At 45.0% G+C, this 27406-nt stretch overlaps 1 protein-coding gene across 2 annotated transcripts in view; it reads right to left on the bottom strand.

The window, feature by feature from the left end:
• The window catches only part of LOC142197150 (uncharacterized), a 52351-nt gene that overhangs the window by 15185 nt on the left and 9760 nt on the right, over positions 1 to 27406 (bottom strand). For both annotated transcript variants that reach the window (XM_075267245.1, XM_075267246.1), the window contains exons 3-5: positions 18480 to 18558; positions 16984 to 17465; positions 2223 to 2276 (exon numbers count right to left, since the gene is read on the bottom strand). In XM_075267245.1, the coding sequence (XP_075123346.1) occupies positions 2223 to 2276; positions 16984 to 17465; positions 18480 to 18558 (615 nt within the window). The remainder of the gene's footprint in view (positions 1 to 2222; positions 2277 to 16983; positions 17466 to 18479; positions 18559 to 27406) is intronic.

Genomic DNA, 27406 nt, shown 5'->3' with positions numbered 1-27406 from the left:
GGCGGGAGGAGATATCCGGATAAATAACGTGCAGATGACAATTTAACATACAGGTTATTACAGCAAACCCAGGAGGACGGAAAACACCACAAAACACTGCCTAATGGGGGCAGACAAGGTGGAAGTGGGGTATAAAAATGACTATATGGAGGTGCAACTGAGACCCCGCACCAGCCACTATGTAACTGGCACTCTGTGACCTCCTCTATAGGACCAGCACACTCCTCTCCTGAAATACTCTGTACTGCTGGGGACCCTGCTCCTCCCACTAGGTCACACTCACCCTGTGACCTCCTCTATAGGACCAGCACACTCCTCTCCTGAAATACTCTGTACTGCTGGGGACCCTGCTCCTCCCACTATGTAACGCTCACCCTGTGACCACCTCTATATTAACGGCACACTCCTCTCATGAAATACTCTGTGCTGCTGAGAGGCATGTCATAAAATGTAACAATGGCGTCCATACAGGCCGCCTCCCTGCAGGACTCTCTTAGGGCTGCGTCTCATTTTAGTGCCAGAAGCCGGGTCTCCCAGAGGAAGCTGTGCAGGGCCGGTGTGACCCTTGGGACCGCCATACTATGACCCTTCCCCTTACGGAGCCTCTGAGCCTGGATCCTGGCCGGCAGCCAAGAGCGGCTTAGAAGACTCTGTGAATAGAGCGTGCGGCTTGTGGCTCAGGTGAGCTTGTGTCATCACAGGATAAAGATCGCTTCATTTACAAATTGCCCTTGAGATTCTGTGACCGGCCCAGATCAATAAACTGGGAATAATACGGTTAATCCTGCACCAGCTGTGACAGAACACGAGCTCGCCAAACACGGCTGCAGACTCTGACGTCCCCGGAGATCCCGGGCCATTCACAACAACAAACGACGCAGCTACCCGGCTCTTATAGTGTGAAAGAGACCTGAAGGTCAGAGAGACTCTGTAGATCACATGGCCAAAAAACCAAGCGGATGGTATGATGGGGGAGGACGAAACGCACAACCGGAGGCGCCCCTGGATTCTACTTCACCCGGGGAATAAGATTCAGTCTGTTTTTAAACACCCTGGCAATGTGCGCGTGATCCTCCGGACCCCCAGGGCTTATGCCCCAGCAGCCCACCTTTAGCTATGTCCCTGACTAATAATTGGCCCATCTTTTCGGTACTGATATCTATAAGTAGGTCAATAGTGCAGGCTGCTCTTGCTGCAAAAAAACCCCAAAACAAAACAATTGAAGAGTTGACTTCCACTGGCTCATCATCAGCCCCCCTTTAGTTGTGCCTCAGCTCCAAAACTCAGGGTAGCAACAAAGCAAAAGACAAAACTGGTGTCCCCCTGACAACCAGGGCTCATGCCCCAACACCCAACTTTAGTTACGTCCCTTGCTATGGCTCAGGTTGGCCTCAACCCCATTATTCAAGACTAGGTCGAGTGTACCTGCGCCTGTTACCCATTTTCCAAAAAAAGTCAAAGGCAGAGTTTGCCTCCCCTGGTCCCCAGGACTCATGGACCCCCAGCCCATCTTTACTTACGTCCCCTTGTATGGCTCAGGTTGGCTTCATCCCCACTACCTATGGGTGTGTCAAAAGGAACTCTATTGGCTCCCCTTTATGTAAAAAAGCAAAGTTAAGAGTTGGTCTCCCCCTGGTCCCCAGGGCTCATGGCCCACTAGCACCCCTTAGCCATGTCTTATCCTCATCACATGAACCTCTGTAGGAACCCCCTTGTCCTCGGGTTCCCACCACCTTCAGAGGACAGGGTCTGACTATTTTCTGGCCATCTTGGCTTGGACATGTTCAGTGTCTCCTCAGATATATTTTGGTTGTTCCTGCGCCGGCTCTTTGTACAAGGTGAGGAATTTACAGGAACAAAATGCTCAATTTATCTCTAGGAATCTGCTCACAAGTGGAGAAGGGCTTTATTTTGGCGGCCCCCATGGCCCTTGCCTCAGGTCCTGTGCACAGTGTTATATTAATGGGCGTATTGGTAAGGTTACCCTGCAGGGGGCGCCACTATTAGGTCAGCACCACTTTTCAATATCCGTATGTAGCGAAAACTTTGCTTATGTAGTTCCAGTATACTCCAGTCACAGCCAAAGCTGCATTATGAAAGATTCTGATTTCCTATTCACTATTGAGCTCTGCTTATGTAGTGTGTTCAGATTACACGTGCTGTGCGGCATTGTGGGAGATGTAGGGCGGACCATACACCATAGAAATAAATAGATGACTTACTCGGATCTTTATGACTCTCGTCTTGGATCCACAAGTCTTCTTAAGCAGCATTTTCTGAAATAAAGAAAACCTGGTTAGTCTTATGGAAATACAAGAACGTGATACAATCTTCAGTAGGGGGCGATGATGAGCACAGGGGTGTAAAGAATACGAAGACAGAAGTTCTGAATATACTGTAATACATAAAAAAATTATCTAGGGTACTATGGGGTTCATGTAAGCTTGTCGGGTGGAAATTATTATTGGACAGTGAATACTACCGCCATCCATATAGTAATCAGTGGAATGCATATGGGTAAGGATAGAAAGGGGTTAATGTGAGCCTCCCTGGTGGCCTAGGGTAGTGAGTGTTTCCTGTAAGCGTCCCTGGTTACCCATGATAGTAAAGGGTTAATGCAAACATTCCTGGTTACCTAGTACAGTAAGGGGTTAATAGAAGCTTCCTTGGTGTCCTAGGATAATAAGGGGTTAATGTAAGCGTCACGGGTGGCCTAGGATAGTAAAGGGTTAACAGAAGCTACCTTGGTGCCCTCGGATAGTAATAAAGGGTTAATAGAAGCTTCCTTGGTGGCCTAGTATAGCAAAAGGTTAATGCAAGCATCACTGGTGGCATAGTAAGGGGTTAAGGTGGCAGGTATTATGGACAGTGAATACCACCGCCATCCACACTGCAGTCACCCAGTACATGTTTTGGACCAAACTGTGGCTGCTACCCAGCTTTTCCGGCACCTTTTAATACAACCACTTTAGGGCCCCTCTGGCGGCCATGTTGTCTGCACCTAGTTCTTACAGTAATTGGTACGGATAATACGTACACTCGCAATATGGCGGATGTTACGTGAAACGTGAGCAATATGTTCATTTCTTTCATGTATTTTTCCCATTCTTGTTGGCTGTGTCACCTCCTGCTGGTTAGATCACTTATAGCGGACACCTAGAGCTCATCCTCTGAGGCAGCTGGGAAATGTCTGTCACATCACAGACCAGGCCCTGACATAGAACACGGCCCCGCCACGCTAGGCCGAGCATGTGCAGAGGCTTCCTGTTTATACAGAGGTGTATTAGGAGCGCGGCACACGCTGTACCGGCCCCAAAGAAGAGAACACCATGACAAAAACAAGATCAGGAATGACAGAATACAACTAGTGAACTACTACACCCAGTACAGGAGAGGGGCTGAGGATGCGTCATCTGTATGTGATTGGTGGGGTCTGACACATGGGACCCTTACACAATAGCTGGTCTTGTCACTGAATACCCAGCACAGCGCCACACATTGTATAATGGTTATGCTTTGTATTGCAGCTCCGCCTTATTCACTTGAATGAGACTGAGCTGCTTCTGTACCATGTGATGGATGAAGCACTGCGGCCTCTTCCAACAGCCGATGGGCCAGATCCTGGCTGACCCCTACCGAATACATACTGATGACCTATCCTAAAGGATAGTCTAGTCCTAAACCCCCATAAAAGTGACAGAATTAAGAAAAGTATAATGTCACTTTTTGGAGCAGCCATTTTGTTTTTAGGACCGCAGCGTGGCACCTTCATGTGACATTGTGTTGGGACGTAACATGCAGCGCCTCCTGGAGGCTGAAGCGGAGATAACATGGCGAGGAACGATCGATGGCGACATAAGTCATGCTGTGAGGGGTGGCGATATACTGTGTGAGGCCCAAAATAGGATGCAATATATATGAAGGCCAAAAAGAGGGGGCAACATTATGTGTAGGAGACAATATACTGTGAGGTCGCCAGCAGACCAGTAAAGGGGTAAATTACCATGGGGCGGGATCAAAAAACAGCATAAGGGCCAGTAATTGGGGTAATATTCAGTGGGCACCAGTAAAAAGGGATTTTTTTGAGCTGTAAATGGGGAGCGGTGTCGGTATAGAGGGAGCATGGCGTGACATTTTAATTTGAGGGACCCCCCTTCCCAGACACAATTTTGTTTGGAGCACCCAAAATGACAAGTCCACCCCTGTATGTTGTCCCCGTGTTTCCTCCTACACGTTATATATGATGCGCCCCACTATTGTGTAGCCCTTTAAAACCAACGTGACAGCCGCCATGTGTCTCCTAGACTGTTGTGATGCCGCCATATGCTGGCGCACTTGTTCTCACACATCCTGCAGATTTCTGGAACTTGTCCAGAGAAAGAGTAATCCCAGATCCCTACAGAGCAGGAGAGGGTCGGCTTCTAGTCTGTCCCAGAACATTTTGCTACTGAACACTCTACATACACTGTCCATCTATGGAGCTTAAAGGGGAAGTAATGCCTTACATAAAAGTGATGACATATGATTTATTGTATAGTCTGGATCAATAATCCCTGGTCTGTCATATTTTAGTGCTGTATACAGTTGTTATATACAGTCATTTGTGCCATGATCAGCTGTAGTACCGCTTCTTACCACTGGCAGCTGCACAGACATGCCATATACTCCAATGCAACAGCGCCCCCATACCTAGCTTATTTATCTATAAAAATGTAATCTACAATCCCAATATGCAGCAATAGTCATACATGCCTCTTTCTTCCAAAAAACAGCACCACACCATCCCACAGGTTACACATGGTATTGCAGTTCTGTACCTGCCCATTCACTTCGATGGAACAAAGTTCCAGACACGGTTCATGGATTAGTGTGGCGCAGTTTGTGGAAGTATTTGACTGGTTGGGGTCTGGCATTCTGACCCTGCGCTGACCAGCTGATGTAGCTGCCTCCAGGCACCAGACGTAGCTCTGCTTTTGTTATTGTAATAAGCAGAAATCTGCAATAACCCAGCGCCACGGCTATACAGTGGACAGAGCAGCACTCCTTCCGGCCTGTCCACAGTGGTTTCTTCCAGCGAGGAAGAAACCACAAGAGGCATATCTGATCAGTGAGGGGTCTGAGTGTCAAATACTGAAAGATCAGATAGCGATGGCCCATCCATAGTTTGAAAATTATATTGGGGTTGGAAACCCCCTTTAAGAGCCCTTCCACTATTACAGGTGCCAGGTTTCCTAACTCACCGACTCGAGCCCTTTCAGAGAACTGGAAATAGATGGTTAATAAACCCGGTTTGCAGAGTATTTCCGACATCTCAGTCTCAGGGCCCAAGTCTTTTTGGACAGGAGAATTATAACAATGATATGATGAAGGGACCGCGATGGGGGCAACGTCTAGTCCTGACCATCACCTCCTACTGATAGTTCAAACAAGACTCAAGCTGTTCATCACTTCTCAAGCCAACACATCAAGAAACAGACAATAAGCTTTTCACCAGATTATCCATCGCAACGTAATCGCTCAGGGTTTCTCATAGACCTGATCCAAAAGAAGCACCTGTTTCTCCCGGACCATGTCCAGCTACTCCATCCCAAGCCGTGCTCCTCCATGTACCAGCTGCTTCCTTTGGCCTCACTGACTGAGATAGACACAGCCCTTGTCAACGAAACATCAAAAATAGACACCGATGGCTGACCCCCAACTACCATGGAAGCTCAGCAGGCCTAGAATCTCCATGCAGTATTGCTTGTCGCCACTGGGGGTGAAGAAAGGTTTTACTCCATAGACACCAGTCTCAGGTGATATGCTGGTTCTGGTGACACTAACCTATCTATCTGCAGGACTGGGGTGATATGCTGGTTCTGGTGACACTAACCTATCTATCTGCAGGGCTGGGGTGATATACTGGTTCTGGTGACAGTAACCTATCTATCTGCAGGGCTGGGGTGATATGCTGGTTCTGGTGACACTAACCTATCTATCTGCAGGGCTGGGGTGATATGCTGGGTCTGATGACACTAACCTATCTATCTGCAGGACTGGGGTGATATGCTGGTTCTGGTGACACTAACCTATCTATCTGCAGGACTGGGGTGATATGCTGGTTCTGGTGACACTAACCTATCTATCTGCAGGGCTGGGGTGATATACTGGTTCTGGTGACAGTAACCTATCTATCTGCAGGGCTGGGGTGATATGCTGGTTCTGGTGACACTAACCTATCTATCTGCAGGGCTGGGGTGATATGCTGGGTCTGATGACACTAACCTATCTATCTGCAGGACTGGGGTGATATGCTGGTTCTGGTGACACTAACCTATCTATCTGCAGGGCTGGGGTGACATGCTGGGTCTGATGACACTAACCTATCTATCTGCAGGGCTGGGGTGACATGCTGGTTCTGGTGACAGTAACCTATCTATCTGCAGGGCTGGGGTGATATGCTGGTTCTGGTGACACTAACCTATCTATCTGCAGGGCTGGGGTGATATGCTGGGTCTGGTGACACTAACCTATCTGCAGGGCTGGGGTGATATGCTGGTTCTGGTGACAGTAACCTATCTATCTGCAGGACTGGGGTGATATGCTGGGTCTGGTGACAGTAACCTATCTATCTGCAGGACTGGGGTGATATGCTGGTTCTGGTGACACTAACCTATCTATCTGCAGGACTGGGGTGATATGCTGGGTCTGATGACACTAACCTATCTATCTGCAGGGCTGGGGTGATATGCTGGTTCTGGTGACACTAACCTATCTATCTGCAGGGCTGGGGTGATATGCTGGTTCTGGTGACAGTAACCTATCTATCTGCAGGGCTGGGGTGATATGCTGGGTCTGGTGACACTAACCTATCTATCTGCAGGGCTGGGGTGATATGCTGGGTCTGATGACACTAACCTATCTATCTGCAGGGCTGGGGTGATATGCTGGTTCTGGTGACAGTAACCTATCTATCTGCAGGGCTGGGGTGATATGCTGGTTCTGGTGACAGTAACCTATCTATCTGCAGGGCTGGGGTGATATGCTGGGTCTGGTGACACTAACCTATCTATCTGCAGGGCTGGGGTGATATGCTGGGTCTGATGACACTAACCTATCTATCTGCAGGGCTGGGGTGATATGCTGGTTCTGGTGACAGTAACCTATCTATCTGCAGGGCTGGGGTGATATTCTGGTTCTGGTGACAGTAACCTATCTATCTGCAGGGCTGGGGTGATATGCTGGGTCTGGTGACACTAACCTATCTGCAGGGCTGGGGTGATATGCTGGTTCTGGTGACAGTAACCTATCTATCTGCAGGACTGGGGTGATATGCTGGGTCTGGTGACAGTAACCTATCTATCTGCAGGGCTGGGGTGATATGCTGGGTCTGGTGACACTAACCTATCTATCTGCAGGGCTGGGGTGATATGCTGGGTCTGGTGACACTAACCTATCTGCAGGGCTGGGGTGATATGCTGGTTCTGGTGACAGTAACCTATCTATCTGCAGGACTGGGGTGATATGCTGGGTCTGGTGACAGTAACCTATCTATCTGCAGGGCTGGGGTGATATGCTGGTTCTGGTGACAGTAACCTATCTATCTGCAGGACTGGGGTGATATGCTGGGTCTGGTGACACTAACTTATCTATCTGCAGGGCTGGGGTGATATGCTGGGTCTGGTGACAGTAACCTATCTCTGCAGGGCTGGGGTGATATGCTGGTTCTGGTGACACTAACTTATCTATCTGCAGGGCTGGGGTGATATGCTGGGTCTGGTGACAGTAACCTATCTATCTGCAGGGCTGGGGTGATATGCTGGGTCTGGTGACAGTAACCTATCTCTCTGCAGGGCTGGGGTGATATGCTGGGTCTGGTGACAGTAACCTATCTCTCTGCAGGGCTGGGGTGATATGCTGGTTCTGGTGACAGTAACCTATCTATCTGCAGGGCTGGGGTGATATGCTGGTTCTGGTGACAGTAACCTATCTATCTGCAGGGCTGGGGTGATATGCTGGTTCTGGTGACAGTAACCTATCTATCTGCAGGGCTGGGGTGATATGCTGGTTCTGGTGACAGTAACCTATCTATCTGCAGGGCTGGGGTGATATGCTGGGTCTGGTGACAGTAACCTATCTATCTGCAGGGCTGGGGTGATATGCTGGTTCTGGTGACAGTAACCTATCTATCTGCAGGGCTGGGGTGATATGCTGGGTCTGGTGACACTAACCTATCTATCTGCAGGGCTGGGGTGATATGCTGGGTCTGGTGACACTAACCTATCTATCTGCAGGGCTGGGGTGATATGCTGGGTCTGATGACACTAACCTATCTATCTGCAGGGCTGGGGTGATATGCTGGGTCTGATGACACTAACCTATCTATCTGCAGGGCTGGGGTGATATGCTGGTTCTGGTGACAGTAACCTATCTATCTGCAGGGCTGGGGTGATATGCTGGGTCTGGTGACACTAACCTATCTGCAGGGCTGGGGTGATATGCTGGTTCTGGTGACAGTAACCTATCTATCTGCAGGACTGGGGTGATATGCTGGGTCTGGTGACAGTAACCTATCTATCTGCAGGGCTGGGGTGATATGCTGGTTCTGGTGACAGTAACCTATCTATCTGCAGGACTGGGGTGATATGCTGGTTCTGGTGACAGTAACCTATCTATCTGCAGGGCTGGGGTGATATGCTGGTTCTGGTGACAGTAACCTATCTATCTGCAGGGCTGGGGTGATATGCTGGGTCTGGTGACAGTAACCTATCTATCTGCAGGGCTGGGGTGATATGCTGGCCATCTCTCAATCCATAGAGTGCTCAGAGGCTAAAATAATCTTATACAAAAAAAGTCGGTCTGCACTCTGCTTTTCCTTTTAAAATTCCATCTTTAATGTATAGCTTTAAAATCGAGGCATATGAATCGATTTTAAAGCTATACATTAAAGATGGAATTTTAGAAGGAAAAGCAGGAGTGTGGACCGACTTTCTTCGTATACGATTTGAATCAAAGGAGCTCTACCAGTCCGGAGCCATTTGGCCATGCACCCTGGAAATACAGAGGGTATCACAACATATGCGGTGAGCTATAGTCTTTCTATTTGGCATTTATGCTAAAATAATCTTGCCAACTTGATTGCAGTCATTGAATTTATCAGTATTTGGTCACCATTAATGTCTACAGAAAACCATAGACACAACCAACACACAATTGTGACATAGACCCAATGAGCTGGGAGTAATCGTAGCAGATCCCCCCCGGCCCTGCCCCTCTTCCTAGAGTTTCCAGCCTCTCCACATGCTAGCACCTCATTTAATATTTCACCACTTCTTCATTTCTGTTTGTAGAACAGTTGTCAAGTTCATTCAGGCAATAACTCACCTGATGTGTGCGCTCCCCGCAGGAGAAGAGGAAGCGCTACACCAATGTGTGGTTTACCAGACATTCACAACAATAGCGCACACATCCGTGCAATCTGTGTAATGAAGCAACATTTACAGTCTGCAGACCGTGCTACATACTACACACTGCCGAGGGAAATGTACCGTACAGAGGTGTCTAAGAGAGAACATCATGTGAGGAAGAAGTACCGCAAAGAACCTTACAGTACACAGAGACAAATCTCAGGAGTGGGGGAAGGGAGGCCACAACTACTAAACACAGACTTCAAAAAAGTATAACCATACCCTATGCCAAAGAATATAACGGTTATAATACTGCACCTATGTACTGGAATATTACTACTATAATACTACTCCTATGTACAAGATTATAACTACTATAATACTACTCCTATGTACAAGAATATAACTACTATAATACTGCTCCTATGTACAAGAATATAACTACTATAATACTGCTCCTATGTACAAGAATATAACTACTATAATACTACTCCTATGTACAAGAATATAACTACTATAATACTGCTCCTATGTACCAGAATATAACTACTATAATTCTGCTCCTATGTACAAGAATATAACTACTATAATACTTCCCCTATGTACTAGAATATAACTACTATAACACTGCTCCTATGTACTAGAATATAACTACTATAATACTGACCCCTATGTACATGAATATAGCTACTATAATACTGCTCCTATGTACAAGAATATAACTACTATAATACTGCTCCTATGTACTAGAATATAACTACTATAATACTGCTCCTATGTACAAGAATATAACTACTATAATACTGCTCCTATGTACAAGAATATAACTACTATAATACTGACCCCTATGTACATGATAATACTACTCCTATGTACATGAATATAACTACTGTAATACTTACCCCTATGTACTGTACATGAATATAACTACTATAATACTACCTCCTATGTACAAGAATGTAACTACTATAATACTACTCCTAGGTACAAGAATATAACTACTATAATACTGCTCCTGTGTACAAGAATATAACTACTATAATACTGCTCCTATGTACAAGAATATAACTACTATAATACTACTCCTATGTACAAGAATATAACTACTATAATACTACTTCTATGTACAAGAATATAACTACTATAATACTACTCCTATGTACAAGAATATAACTACTATAATACTGCTCCTATGTACAAGAATATAACTACTATAATACTGCTCCTGTGTACAAGAATATAACTACTATAATACTGCTCCTGTGTACAAGAATATAACTACTATAATACTGCTCCTATGTACAAGAATATAACTACTATAATACTGCTCCTATGTACAAGAATATAACTACTATAATACTACTTCTATGTACAAGAATATAACTACTATAATACTACCTCATATGTACAAGAATATAACTACTATAATTCTGCTCCTATGTACAAGAATATAACTACTATAATACTTCCCCTATGTACTAGAATATAACTACTATAATACTGCTCCTATGTACAAGAATATAACTACTATAATACTGCTCCTATGTACAAGAATATAACTACTATAATACTGCTCCTATGTACTAGAATATAACTACTATAATACTGACCCCTATGTACATGATAATACTACTCCTATGTACATGAATATAACTACTGTAATACTTACCCCTATGTACAAGAATAAAACTACCATATAGCTTAAACCTGCTCTGTAGTACATGTCACATTTATACTGTGCTATACATATGAACCTAGCAGATGTCTCTAATAATAGTGCAGTCTATTAGGCGGTATTCTGCTATCACACAGTCACCCTCCTGGGATCACCACCATCCTCATCATCACCGCCATCAGGTAACTATAGTACACGGTGAGGCTCCTGCTCTCGGCTTCGACAGCAGCTGTAATTTCAGAGGCGTCTAATGGACTCTGAAAACAAGTACATGTGTTGTTTCAGCCGCTGCAGCTGTAATTAAATATTAACACATGTTCAGCTCCAGTCTTGACCGATAAATCAGACCCCTGATACTGAAGTGCAGCAGAGGACACAGGTCATGACTGGCTGGGACTTGTAGTCCTACAGTAGCTTTTAAGACACAAGAGTATCAGACAAGTAGTCCTGGTTCTTACACAGACTGGGGGAGGCAAGAAAGGATAAAAATATCCCGCATCCTCCTCAAGACAATTTTTTGAGCACTGTATGGCGGTATTATTTTAGAACTAAATTACATTATTAAAGCACTATATGATGGTACTATGGTATTAATAGTTAACTGTATGGTAGCCTTTTCTGGCTACTGAATGGTGGTATTGTCAGAGCATTATATAGCGGTATTATTACACTATTGTATGGTGTTACTATTAGAGCACTGTATTGGGGTATTATTTCAGCAATGTATGGTTGTATGACTTTAAATTATATTGTGTTATTTGAACAGAGCATTTTCTGAGTCTGGCAAGGTGGTATTATCAGAGCATTGCATGGCGGTATAATAAGACCACTGGAAGTTGATATTGTTAGGGCACTGTATGATGATAATATTAGAGTACTGAAAGGTTACATTACAGCACTTTATTATTATTCAGGACAATGTGACGTTATTTGAACATTGTTTTGCAGCATTTTCTGTACTGAAAGGTGGTATAATCAAAGAATTGTATGGCGGTATTATTAATGCACTAATTGATATTTTGGGTAATCATGCTGTGATACCAATGACCGTTGTAGAACTGACGCGTAGTATACATGAGTCTTCTAGTAGAAATGAGATGAGTATAAATGGACTCCTGTGCCTTTAAATGACACAACCCTCCCTCTATAATCTATAAAATGTTCTTAAAATTGCTGTTTTCAACCATTTCCTCTGTTTCACTACACACCTCTTCCTCATGCAGAACAATAGGATCAGAACCACCATCATCCTCCTCATTATTATGTTTTCAAAACAAGTCGGAGGCCGACATATTGTGATGAACAAAAACAATCAGAATAATTAACATTTCCAGCCATTACTAAACGAAATGTGATAATACTGACACGAGACCTGCAGCTCAAGAGCGTGTATCCTAATAATATGATAAAGGTGAAAGTATGTGTGTTCGGATGTTTGTGTGTTCGGATGTTTGTTCCTCAATCACACCTACACGACTGAACGGATTTGTCTGAAAATGTGCACATACATACCTTGGGTCCCGGATTGAACGATACGCTACATGGAATTCCCGTACACCACCGCAATTCACTCCCGTGCCCGGTGCTTCTCACGGTTCAATTCGCTGCAGGACCTGGCACGCTGTAGGACCTGGGATGACGTCATCCCAGCCCCTTCAGCAGCTCACCTGATTGGGTGACGCTTCTCTATGTTATCGTCCGGCCGCCGTCCACACCAACATGGCGTCTCTGAGAGGTCCGAAAAGTCCTGCACAAGGACCTCTACTCTGGGGCAGCGACAAGTCCATACACTGCCCCACCTGTGTGGCCTCACCACGGGACCGCAGTAATCTGCCGCGGCCGGACAGGGGGTCGCCTGCGCCGCGCTCTGGAACGCCAGTTCGGCCAGCTGTCCCGCAGCGTCTGTCGTCTATGGACACTACAAGTCGGAACATCGGTACACAGGAAGCCCAGGGTGTGGTGAGGCAGGGGCACAGGTTGGTAGGGTGAAAGGAGACACATGGTCAGCAGGGTCTGGTGGGGGGAAAAGGGGGCACAGGATAGGTAAGACAGGGGAAGGGGGCATAGGGTAGGAGGAAGGAGTGACCACATGGGGAAGCGGGTAGGGACAAAGGGGGGTGGCGGGCGCCAGGAGGGAGAGAAGGTACACAGTTCCAGCGGCCCGCAGGGTGGGGGGGCACGGAGTAGGTAACACGGGAGAAGGGGGCATGGGGTTAGGGGGGAAGGGGGCACGAGGTAGGAGGAAGGAGTGACCACATGGGGAAGCGGGTAGGGAGAAAAGGGGATGCCAGGCGCCAGGAGGGAGAGGAGGTAAACAGTTCCAGCGGCCCGCAGGGTGGGCCCCGAGGGTCCATGGATCCACAGGTGTAGGAAGGGCCCGCTGCGGACACAAGGCAAAAGAACAAGCCTGCGCACCGCACCAGGTGGGTCCCGCAGGGGGTCAGGGTTCCGCAGACGAAGTCGCAGGCAAAGGCTAGTATAAGTATAAGAAAGAAGTTACTGATAGAATTACGGTATATCCTTGTACATAGGGAGCAGTATTATAGTAGTTATATTCTTGTATATAGGAGCTTGTATATAGGAGCAGTATTATAGTAGTTATATTCTTGTACATAGGAGTAGTATTATAATAGTTATATTCCTGTACATAGGGGCAGTATTATAGTAGGTATATTCTTGTACATAGGAGTAGTATTATAGTAGTTATATTCCTGTACATAGGAGTATTATAATAGTTATATTCTTGTACATAGGGGCAGTATTATAGTAGTTATATTCTTGTACATAGGAGTAGTATTATAGTAGTTATACTGTAGTGTTGTACATAGGAGCAGTATTATAGTAGTTTTATTCTCATACATTGGGGGCAGTATTGTAGTTACAGAGTCATGCTATATCTATGAATCTCTGACTGTCTTTATAGTGTTACATCATAGAAAGCGGATTACATAATACTCCCTCTCCGTTACGACACGTCCTCTTTTCATAGACCATTTATTAAATATTACAAAATATAGGTTAATGTACAATTCTTACTGCAATCCTTTTGTTTTGTCAGCTTTTAGTCACAGGCTTTGGGGCAGAAAGTAATTATCCTGGAACGTATAAACAGGACATTGCATGCAGGATCCAGGAGTCAGGCAATCTCATTAGCCGCTCATAGGGTCTCCCTGCATGGCCTTGAATTTAAAGGGACACTATTCCCGTAGTCCGCCTGCTGTACGTGCGCTCCGTGCTTGTATGCAGTCCATTACCACCTGTTATTAACCATATCAGGGTAAGACTATAAAACCCTTAGCGCATATAAGGCAGGATTTACCAATGCGCTGTACTGTGCAGTCTGGGCTTGTCATCCCTGCAGGACGTGACTGACGCGGCTTCATCCTATTAACTTTACTTTCTAATAATATAATTTAAAAAAAGTGGCTGCGATGGAAACTGGGACAAATGTTATTTAACCTATAGCCTGGAGTAACCCAGCCGAGAGCTGCAGACCGGGGCCAGTATCCTACAAGGGAGGGGATGTCACAGGAGATCACCGCTTATCTGCAGTCAGTATGGTGTGCAGAGTGCAATATGCTTACATTGCTGCATGCTGAGGCAACTACAAGATTACACCAGATACCGCCACGAGCTGAGTTGGATGTATGGGCTCCTAGGACAATCTACAGGGGTATAAGATCAACAACATCATCTGTGTCCAGGTCAACCACCCAAACCAAAATCAAACAAAAAAACCCTTAAAAACGGTCCCAGAGACCCAAAAAAAAAACAAGCACTTTCCTAACCATGACTTTTTGCCACCCACCGTTATACCTCCCAAGCTCTGGATCAACATTTGTGGACAACCTCTTCCTTTTCCGAAGTAGTGGAATTATCCTAAAAGCAGGACTAGTGCCAAACCGCAACAGTGCCACAACCTCAACAGCACCTGACCTCAATAGCGCCACAACTGCACCCCAACTTCAACAGCGCCACATCCTCAACAGCGCCAGAACCGCACACCAACCTCAACAGCGCCACAGCCTCAACAGTGCCATAACCGCACACCAACCTCAACAGCGCCACATCCTCAACAGTGCCATAACCGCACACCAACCTCAACAGCACCACAGCCTCAACAGCACCAGAACTGTACACCAACCTCAACAGCGCCACAGCCTCAACCGCACACCAACCTCAACAGCGCCACAGCCTCAACAGTGCCAGAACCGCACACCAGCCTCAACAGCGCCACAGCCTCAATAGTGCCCAACCTCAACAGCACCACAACCGCACTCCAATCTGAACAGTGCCACAACCTCAACAGCGCCTAAACCTCAACAGTGCCACAACCGCACACCAACCTCAACAGCGCCACAGCCTTAATAGTGCCCAACCTCAACAGCGCCACAACCACACTCCAATCTGAACAGTGCCACAACCTCAACAGTCCCTAACTTCAACATCGCCACAACCTCAACATCACCACAATCTCAACAGTGACACAACCGCACCCCAACCTTAACAGTGTCCTTGACAGTGGTAAGGAATGCACACATATACATACATATAGAATCTCTATCTACTTTTATCAGTAGGTGGAGCTGCCCTTTAAATCTGCCTTTGTATCAGTGATTTGACACACAGCCAAAGCATGTAAAGCAGTTGTAATGAATACCGCAGACTAAGACAAAACTGCAGGAAATGACATTCCACACCTGATAGACCCACATGTCTCCTCAGAGTCTTGTCAAGGTCAAGTTTGTGGAATTTGTAAATTTTGTTTCTTGCGTGTAAAAAAAAAAAAAAAAGGGTAACAGAATCTGAATAATCACAAAGAAATCCCTGACGCTCGTCATTCCTCATCACCACCATTGGTATGGCCGGCTTTCATAGAGAGGACTACTGAGAACGTTTACTCCAGGCGGTGGAGAATCTATGCTCGGAGAGTTGGCAAGATGCTAACAATGTTCGAGTACTACAGGAAACCTCTCTGATTTATTGTGTGGCCTTCGCGTGATCTGTCCCCAAGGGAAGTCCTGACAACTGTTGTAACTCATGGACACCGCACCTCTACCGAGACAGGGTATGAAGACACAATGTTGTCCAAAACCTGATAAGACTTCTCCTCACAAGACAGGAAATAAAATATCACCACCCGCAATACCAGATCCCAGCAAGAGAACAGAACTTGTCCGAAACATCCCATAGGTCAAGGAGGAGAAGGTACACAGGCCAATCACCTAGGAAAGTATGGTGAGATATGGAGAACTGGTAACCAAAAGTGGTGTTCATGATACATTAGGACATAGGTTTCATCCATTGGATCACGCCCTAGGTGAGATATTCCAACGGCATTTATAATAACTTTGAAGTTTCACCTTAGAAGGACAAGTCTGATGTTTTACCTCAGAAGAACATCTATTAAGGTTTGCCTTAGGAGGACAAGATTGAAGTCCTACATCAGAAGTTTAAGGTTTTAGGTTTGAAGGCCAAGTTTGAGGTTTGACCTCAGAAGGACAAGTTTGGTATTTCTTCTTAGATGGACAGGTTTGAAGTTTTACCTCAGAGGGACATCTTTGAGGTTTTACCTCAGAAGGACATTTATGGTTTTATTTTTGGAGGACAAGTTTGATGTTTTGACTTAGAAGACAAGTTTGAGGTTCTACTTTAGAAGGACAAGTTCAATGTTTTAGCGTAGAAGGATCGGTTTGAGATTGTACTTTAGTATGGTAACTTTGAGGTTTTACCATAGTAGGACAAGGTTGGGGGTTCAATGGGATTATGCCCATGTTGCAAAAGCTTTCCCACCCCTTCACATTTATGGTGGTCAGAAGGTCCTCATCCACTAATGCATGGCCAACTGTACGGCAATAGGAACATGACTACCTCTAGGTTGACGACGACCCCGTTCATCCTCACTCCTTCCATCGGACTTACCTGTTGCATCTTTTCCAGATCAAGGCTGGGTCTGCTGTGTTTCTCTCCGTAACCTTGTCTGTGTCTTTTACATGGCATTCCTTGGTCAAAAGTGGACCCCATACTGGTGAAAATAAGAGGCCGGGAGTTTGGGTTCCGATTTAGGGGCTGTAGTCTCTTTGGAGGGGAGGCACTAAACAGGACGGGACTGGAACTTCCACGCAATCCGTCGGCCTGCTCAACAGGCCTGAACGACATGGCGCACAAGTGTTTGACCTCCTCGTCACTGGACGACGTGTTGTCGCTATGGCAGCTCAATCGGCTGACCTGAGACCACTTGCGTTTTTCCGCGGCAAATTCCCTACTGATCCTTTCGAGCTCCTCTTCCGAGCTGTGCCGGTCCAGGCCGGGGTGGAAGATGGATCTCACTTTACAGCACTGGTTGCCTTGGTTCTGCAACTGGTTGGTGGCCAACGGGGTCAGGATACAATTTCGTCTTCTCTCTGTAGGGAACGTACAAGACACAAGATTGGACAAGTCCCTTACTGCAACCATCCCCGACCCAAACAGCTTTAGTCTGTTCTCGCTCAATGCATCACTCTCAACCAGAGAAATTCTCAATAAAGGGGTCGTCTCAGCCTGACAACTCATGTCTGTATACCCTAGTAGGACATCTGGGTGTCAAAGAATGGAATCAGCCATTTTCTTCAAACAGCGCCACCTCTGTCCACAGGCTGTGTCTGGTATTACAGCCTCATTCTTCTGCACCCCAGACACAGCCCATGGATAACACTGTCTCTCTTTCTAGAAGAAAGCAGCCATATTTTTGGAGTCACACATCTACTATGTCCATGTGATCTACTAGGGCATGTGGGCATTTTAGAGGGGATTCCCTGCTCACAAGCGCCCCCTGTAAGCCTGGGCAGAGAGTACATGCGTCCAGTGCCCCGCCTATTCATTTCAATGGATGTCATGCCTCTGCAGAAATAACATGCACTTATATGTAGAAGCTATGGAGAGGGTACAGGCTAAGGTCCTCATACAGATAAGTTGGGGGGCACCTTAAAGAGGTGATAATGATGATCTATCCTTAAGACAGGTCCTCAGTACTAGAGATGAGCGAGTACTGTTCAGATCAGCCGATCCGAACAGCACGCTCGCATAGAAATGAATGGACGTAGCCGGCACGTGGGGGGTTAAGCGGCCGGCCGCCGTCAAAGCAGAAGTACCAGGTGCATCCATTCATTTCTATGGAGCGTGCTGTTCGGATCGGCTGATCCGAACAGTACTCGCTCATCTCTACTCAGTACCAGATTGGTGGGGGTCTGGCATCCGGCATCCCCATGATCACCATGTTGTTTGGAGAGGCCGGAACGTTTAGATGAGAGCTGTGACCTCTCCACTGAATACCAGGCACAGCACCACACTATGTATAGTGGCTGTGCCCGGTACTGCAGCTCAGCTCCACACAGGCCCTCTGAATATTTTGACATCACAGGTCATCTTCAGCCTCTAACCTTTGTCAATCTGTGCAAGTTCCTGATTTTCTCCTTCAGAATCGTCGCTGTCGTCCTCATCGCTTGGTGGGTACGAAATCTGCAAGAGAAGGGAGAGACGTATAACTATACAGAGCCAAATATACCAACTGTACCAAATCCTCAGCTGTGATAAGAAACAGGCCTGGTTGTCAGCCGCAGGATGTAAACAACAACTGACATCAAGCAGAGATTTTTACATGAGGCCTGGAAACCGTCAGCAAGAGGGCTGTTGACGGATCTTTCAATGTGTCTTATATTATCACAAAAGAATCACTATAATGCTTACATGTGGACACATAAAGAGGAGGTAAACATTAAGAACAAGCAGCCAGCCTGCTTACTGATTGTTTCCCGTCAATGTTAGATTTTTCAACACTGCAGAGCTAAAACTGTAATGAAACCGTATTATATAGAGGTTGGATATTAGGTTTGAGGGCTAGGAAGCCAATTTAAGTCAAAGGTGGAAAGTCTGGAAACTGTCAGCATGCAGGCATTTAACGGATCTCAGTCATTTTAACTGTAACATGCAATGTGGACACCAAAAATGTACATTGTGTAAAAGCAAGATAGATATTAAAGTACAAGGTCCATTAACAGCAGCCAGCCTGCTTACTGATGGTTTCCAATCAACGTCAAGAGATTTTTCACCACCGCAGGAAGATGTATCACATAGATGTTGGATTTAATGTTTGAGGATTATAGAGGTAATGTTAGTGAAAGCTGGAGCGCCCCTTTAAGGATAGTGATTGCCAACACAGAGGGTCTCGCGTGCCGGGGGTTTCGGCCGTGCTCTGCTCTGTTTTGTCGCTGCTGACAGATTTCCTAATTACTGAACCAGATTAATAGATTACTTATTGCGCTGAAGGTTCCTGGAAAGTTTTCTGACCCATAAAAAGCGCCATAAAGCTGGATTCTGGACGCGCGCCCCGCCACTCCTTCCAAAACTCGGAACAGCTGAACACAAGATCTGTGGTCTCCTAGATGGGGGGGATGGCGCGCCCCTCCAAAACAGAACCAGAGGCAACCGGATCCAGCAGCAGCAGAAGATGTGACAGTACATGGCGGCATTATTTATCATCACAGGCACCAATGCTATACAGTCATTATATAGGGACGTGTGGCTGGGAAAGCTGAGTGACAACCACTATGTTACCATTATAAACCCCACGTGGGTTTTCACTCAGCTTTTCTAGAATCAAATTGATCATGCTATTTAGTCATACATGCGATGGATGCAGCTCTGCCATTCAGGAATCTGGGAAAGCAGAGTTAAAATCATGACCCCACTTACAGCTCCAGTTTGGGTTTTCAATCAGCTTTCCTAAAGTCCTGATCAGAACTGACAACTTCATTGTTGATACAAACGACTCTGTGCAGAACTAATGCAGAATTTCCATGCAGGAGTCGAAGAAAGAAGAGTGGAAAATACTTTAGCCCTCATTATAGTTCTCTGTGTGGATTTCACCCAGCTTTCCATCACTCCTCAACAAATCTATCAAGTCATTCAGTAATCTCACCTCATGTCAGATATTCCATTCAGGAGTCTAGAAAAGCTGGGTGACCATCAGGATTTTCACTCAACTTTCAACAGACCTATCAAGATATTCAGTGATACAAACCCCTCTACAATAGTGCTACTGCAGATCGGCCATTCGGGGGTCTGGGAAAGCTGAGTGAAATCTGCTTATACCTCAATTATGGCTTCCAGATGGGTTTTCATCCAGCTTTCCTTGAGTCCTGAACAAATCTATGATGTTATGTACTGACAAGAAGGCAGACAAGTCAATATTACAGCAGATCTGCCATTCAGGTCCATGAGAAAGCTGAGTGACAACTATTAATGACCTCCAGTGGCAGTTACTACCAAGGTTTACACTCAGCTTTCCTAAACAGATTTATCAAGATATTCAGTGATACACAGCCCTCTACTCGAAGACTGTAGAACTGCCATTCAGGAGTCTGGGAAAGCTGAGTGACAACTACTTATACCCTAATTTCCACCAGCTTGCCTGGAGTCCTGAACAAGTGGGGGTTTAAGTAGGTATTACTGTAGGCCTGCCATTCAATAGTTGGGGAAAGCTGGGTGCTAACACTTGGCAGCCATATTGGTTATTAGAGACAGTGACCTGAATAAAACCGATGGTCCGGAGATCAGTCACCACACGTGTAGCGCACATTGCACGACGGTGTAAATGGTGGCCCCAGAAGTGGACGGTCACATCAAATCTGCGGTGTGTGAATACATCCCCAAAGTGCCAACTGTGCAGAACCCCCAGAAACACGGACCGCACCACATGAAGGGATCTTGTCAGAGATTTACAAACCTGGAACATCCGCCTCCATTTTCAGCATCCCCTAAATCTCAGGTATTAACCCTTTTAACCCCTTAGAGGAGCCAATAACAGGTTATAAAGATTCGGAGGACTTTCAGGGATTGGCAAAAGTTTTAGCGCCCTGAAACATGAAATCAAGGTAGGCCCCAGTTCCCTGACCACTATGTTAGGTGTGTCTATGCTGCCCCCTCCTCACATACATACCCCTACCCCCAGCTCTGGACCAGTCTGACCGGTCTGGAGTTAACATTTTGGCGGACGCGCCCGCTGACCCTTTCGCCTCATCCCAGGAGCTTATAAACAGGAAAACGGCTTCATAAGAAATTCAGAGCAGCCTCAGCCCCGGCCAAGAAACCCTCCGACTTTCCAGAACCGCTCCTAAAGATGCAGTTTTATTACAGATCTGGATTTTCTGTCGCCAAAATTCAACATGACCGAAAAACAATGGAGGAAATGTCGCAGCAAGGCCTTGCCAGGTACCCGGTGGCCGCACCTTGTACCGGTATGTCAGCCACAGGAGGGTGACAAGTGACTGCGCTGCTCCTTCCTCGAGGTAAAGACATGCTGAGAGTTGTAGTTCTACAAGAAGTGGAAAAGCTGAGGCCTGACAGCGCCGGGATCAGCTGTGTACCTGGAACGAGGCCAGCGATCAGCGCACACAGCAAAGGATCCGGAACGGGACAGAGACTACTACCCCCATCATATCATGTACAGGAAGGAGAATGGGGAGGATCACATAGCACAGCAACACCAAATTAGCACAGACACAGGAGCCACAGGGTTAAAGGGGATGTCTAGTTTACAAGGAAATTAAAACCTGCTGCCTAAAATGTCTCACAGCTGAAGGGCCGTTACAATTGTATCCAGTGCAGATGAGAAGCTGAGCAGCCTGCACTCCGCACTGATACATTGTAACAAACCACCAGGACAGAAGAGAATGTGTATATAATATACACAGCAGATCCATGCACTCCGAGCAAGACCATACACGGAGGCCAGAAAGTCACAGAACACGCCATGTGATCACTACATGTGTCACGGGAATTACATGAGCAAGACCCAGATCTGTGCAGAAAGCTGAAAATCCAGAATAATGTCACAGAAATAGCACAAGAGAAGTATGGCACAATACACACAGGGACAAAGAGGAGAGAGACAAGGAAAATATACTATAGTCAAAAAGTCACCGACTATAGGCAGTATTATAGTAGTTATATTCCTGTACATAGGAGCAGTATTATAGTAGTTATATTCTTGTACATAGGAGCAGTATTATAGTAGTTATATTCTTGTACATAGGAGTAGTATTATAGTAGTTATATTCTTGTACATAGGAGTAGTATTATAGTAGTTATATTCTTGTACATAGGAGTAGTATTATAGTAGTTATATTCTTGTACATAGGAGCAGTATTATAGTAGTTATATTCTTGTACATAGGAGTAGTATTATAGTAGTTATATTCTTGTACATAGGAGTAGTATTATAGTAGTTATATTCTTGTACATAGGAGCAGTATTATAGTAGTTATATTCTTGTACATAGGAGCAGTATTATAGTAGTTATATTCTTGGAAGTATAATCTTGTCAAACCGAAGGTTCGATATAAGGGTCCGCGACTCACAGCTTGTAAAAACTTTTCTTTTTATTTCATCCTTTTAAAATTTCTGTTTGCCACCATAGGCTGAAGTATACATTTAAACACAAAAAAACATAGTGTAGACAAGGTAGACACTGGACATGGTGAGTTAAAAACCGCTAGAAAACTGACGCGTTTCGGGACTATTGAGGCGTCCCTTACTCATAGTGAAACTAGCCTCTTGTACATAGGAGCAGTATTATAGTAGTAATATTCTCATACATAGGAGTAGTATTATAGTAGTTATATTCTTGTACATAGGAGCAGTATTATAGTAGTTATATTCTTGTACATAGGAGCAGTATTATAGTAGTTATATTCTTGTACATAGGAGTAGTATTATAGTAGTTATATTCTTGTACATAGGAGGTAGTATTATAGTAGTTATATTCCTGTACATAGGAGCAGTATTATAGTAGTTATATTCCTGTACATAGGAGCAGTATTATAGTAGTTATATTCTTGTACATAGGAGCAGTATTATAGTAGTTATATTCTTGTACATAGGAGTAGTATTATAGTAGTTATATTCTTGTATATAGGAGCAGTATTATAGTAGTTATATTCTTGTACATAGGAGTAGTATTATAGTAGTTATATTCTTGTATATAGGGGGCAGTATTATAGTAGTTATATTCTTGTATATAGGGGGCAGTATTATAGCAGTTATATCCAGTTTTATAGTAGACAGCCTATGAGTGATCAGCTGATATTTCCTCTGACAGTCTTCCGCTACCACTGGATTCATCTTTTTGCATTCCTGGCTGCCTAGTTATTGAGGAAAGTTCTTGCACTGGTCACGTTGCCAGTTGGCTATGGCAGGATACTTTGTCATTGCGTACATTGGGTGTTTCCATTACTCGCTGCATACATCAGAAATGTGACAAGTTTTGTGGTCAATATGTAAATCATCAAAAAGCAAAAATCTGCAAACCCATGAAGTGATTCGGTTTAACCACAAACATGTGCTTCACGTTAGGAATCTTCAAGAGTCTCATAATCTGCACGTCCACATCTGTAGAGTGACAAGAATGATTATCAGAGGGACGGTTCCTCTTTTCTCTATCAGATTATGTTTCAGGGGGATGGAATTTCCGGGGCCACAGTATTACAGCAGATAATACACATGCCGAGGCTCCCGCATATACAACACATCATGTTACCCTATATTATATTATATTATATTATATAGAGATGAGAGATGTGCACCCAGTACATCCCACTAGCAGAATAGTGAGCGCAGCTCCCTGGAATATAATACAGGAGGTAACTCAGGATCAGTACAGGATAAGTAATGTATGTACACAGTGACTGTACCAGCAGAATAGTGAGCACAGCTCTGGAGTATAATACAGGATATATCTCGGGATCAGTACAGGATAAGGGCTCGTTCACATCTGCGTCGTCGGTCCTTATTGCAGGTTTCCGTTTCCTGCATAAAACAGATGCAGGAGACGGAAGCCTGCAGGAGACTTTCTCACCCATTCATTTGAATGGGTGAGAAAGCTGTCCGGCCGTGCGCGGCAGTGAGCGTTTTGCGCTCTCCGCCGCGAAACCGGGTTTTATAATCCGGACACAGAGTCGGACATGCAGTACTCTTGTGTCCGGATAAAAAAATCCGGTTTCGCGGCGGAGAGCCTAAAACGCTCACCGCCGCGCACGGCCGGACCCGATCTATGGTTTCCGTCTTCTGCCATGCAGAAGACGGAAACCATTGTACGGAGACCCCAGACGCAGGTGTGAACCCAGCGTAAGTAATGTAATGTATGTACACAGTGATTGTACCAGCAGAATAGTGATTGCAGCTCTGGAGTATAACACAGGATGTAACTCAGGATCAGTACAGGATCAGTAATGTAATGTACACAGTGACTGCACCAGCAGAATAGTGAGTGCAGCTCTGGAGTATAATACAGGATAAGTAATGTAATGTATGTACACAGTGACTATACCAGCAGAATAGTGAGTGCAGCTCTGGAGTATAATACAGGATGTAACTCAGGATCAGTACAGGATAAGTAATGTAATGTATGTACACAGTGACTATACCAGCAGAATAGTGAGCGCAGCTCTGTAGTATAATACAGGATGTAACTGAGGATCAGTACAGGATAAGTAATGTAATGTATGTACACAGTGACTGCACCAGCAGAATAGTGAGTACAGCTCTGGAGTATAATACAGGATGTAACTCAGGATCAGTACAGGATAAGTAATGTAATGTATGTACACAGTGACTGTACCAGCAGAATAGTGAGCGCAGCTCTGCAGTATAATACAGGATGTAACAAGATCAGTACAGGATAAGTAATGTAATGTATGTACACAGTGACAGCACCAGCAGAATAGTGAGTGCAGCTCTGGAGTATAATACAGGATGTAACTCAGTGTAACATGATGATCAAAGAGCATTTTTTTGAGATCCATCATGTTGTAAAATACAGTATATTGTTAGTCATTCTCCAGTTAAGAATATGTTATTAATCAGATTTACCTAATGGAATAAAAAACATTTAGGTGTAAAAATTCTATAAAGTTCCCGAATCTGAATATTGGGGGTGATGATCGTACAGGAAACCAAGTAACCATTGCCAGATGAGCAACGAACAGAATGACAGCTCAATGGAAACAGTCAATAAGGTCAGGCTCCATGTTGTGAAAACCTGCAGAGTGGATGGGATTCTGGCTAATCCCCTCCACACATTGCAGAAAAAAAAATCTGCAGCGGAAAAGTTGCAATTTCAAAAACGGTTTTGCAAATCGCAGCAAGTCAATTGTACCTATGGAAATGCTGGCTGTTTCCATATAGGTGTAAACGAGGAAAAAAATCTGCAGAGGAAAACACTGCAAGCTTTCTGTGAAAAATGCTACTGAAAAAAAACGCAATTCGCAATTCCATCATGATCTTTTCCAGCGATTCGTTAATGGGGGTCTTAAGCCTTAATTTGTTTTTCTTTAGTAATCAGCTTTTCCTTTAGGTGGCGCTCTGCATCTACTGACTATCATACAGTATATACAGGGTGGATTCCGCTGCCTTCACCTTGGGTTACACTTATCAGTTTCTATATGACGAGTAGTGTTAATATGTAACGCGGTTTACAGTGAATACGTGTTTTCTCATTACAGTAGATCAGCTGACAAAACTGTGAACCGAGCTGCAAAACTTGTAGTACCAGGTTCACACAAGGACTAAGAAATAACACCGGCATACATCTATGTCCTGAAGTCACTCACGTAATACCGTCATATGAAGGGCTGATAAACAACACCAACATACATCCATGTCCTGAAGTCACTGATGTAATACCGTCATATACCAGCATAAATCCATGTCCTGAACACACTCGTATAATACCGTCATATAAAGTACTGATAAACAACACCAACATACATCCATGTACTAAAGTTACTTGTATAATACCGTCATATACCGGCAAGCATCTATGTCCTGAGGCCACTCGTATAATAAGGTCATATAAAGGGCTGATAAATAACGCCAACATACATCTATGTCCTGAAGTCATTCGTATAATACCGTCATATGAAGGGCTGATAAACATCATCAGCATACATCCATGTCCTGAAGTCACTCATGTGATACCATCATATAAAGGGCTAATAAACAACACCAACATACATCTATGTCCTGAAGTCATAGAAAGGGCTGATAAACATCACCAACATACAGCTATGTCCTGAAGTCACTCATATAATACCGTCATATAAAGGGCTGATAAATATCACCAGAATACACCTATGTCCTGACCTTGTATATACAATTCCACCATATAAAGGACTGATAAACATTAACAGCATACATCCATGTCCTCATCTTGTCTGTGTAATACCGTCATATAACCTGCATACTGAAGTCCCAGACAAATAAAGTAACATCTCTTTGTATTGTATCTTTATTATTCTATTTTGTCACACAACTTGCTGACAGTTTCCACTATTTCATATTACCTTATGGGAGTTTGCTCTGTAGTTGGATGCAGTGTACTACTCTCTGTTATCAGCCACATCAGGTGTGGTCTCCATGATGCCGGTTATCACCCGCTCCTATATAAAGCTGCTGTAGTGTTATAAGCTCAGCTTCATGGCCCCTTTAAGACCAGGCGGCAGCCCACAGTGAACAATGCTCTCTATTCACATGGACAGCACTTGGCTGAGAAATTTCCCGTGTAAATCCAGATTATTGGCACATACGATGAAGCACCTGGACCTGCTGGACGGCCCTGGCAGCCGGGGAGGTAGGATCAATGGAAAGGGGGTTCACAAAGAACCGAAATCTGGAGTCGCCCCATAGTAATTATTTATGTGTGTCAGTAGTAGAACTGTCAGTCTTGGCTGTCAGAGAGAGGAAGACTGTGACCGGGGCCTCCTGGATGCAGATTTAGGAAGGATTGGAGAAGAGGGAGGAGTACCCAGCTTTCCCAGGCTCTAGAGACTACAATCTGGCCATTTATATAGTAATATGGAAGAAGTGACAACATAGATTGCTTTTCCAGAAGTGCGGGAAAGTTGGGTGGCATCCCATGAAATCTTTAGCCCTAGTATCTGTCACCCAGCTTTTCCAGATACACTTTATTTGAGGATCCTTGGAAGTATCCATGAGCGTGTGGTAAAACAGACAGCAGGATTTTTAGATTCCCTCAAATACACCAATTATCTCAATGTATCAGACTCTGCGCTCCTCATTAAAAGGGACCTTTCACTCCCTTTGCCAAATCAATCTGTTCAATAGGCGCCGCTTCAGTGATTCCAGCACAGTTTAAATTTTTTCTCTAGCCCTTACGGTTCCTGAACAATCAGTGCAGTTAGCTGGAGCACCCAATATACTAATTAGGCTTTACTGTAGTGGGCGGTACTAGGCTGCAGCAGAGTCTGGGACACGCCCACCCGACAGAGGGCACAAATAGTATATTGCAAGCT

The sequence above is a fragment of the Leptodactylus fuscus genome, chromosome 3 (genome assembly GCF_031893055.1).
Source record: "Leptodactylus fuscus isolate aLepFus1 chromosome 3, aLepFus1.hap2, whole genome shotgun sequence".
Classification (NCBI taxonomy): domain Eukaryota; kingdom Metazoa; phylum Chordata; class Amphibia; order Anura; family Leptodactylidae; genus Leptodactylus; species Leptodactylus fuscus.
The sequence above is the reverse complement of the archived record's forward strand: the minus strand, read 5'-3'. Positions and strand labels throughout refer to the sequence as shown.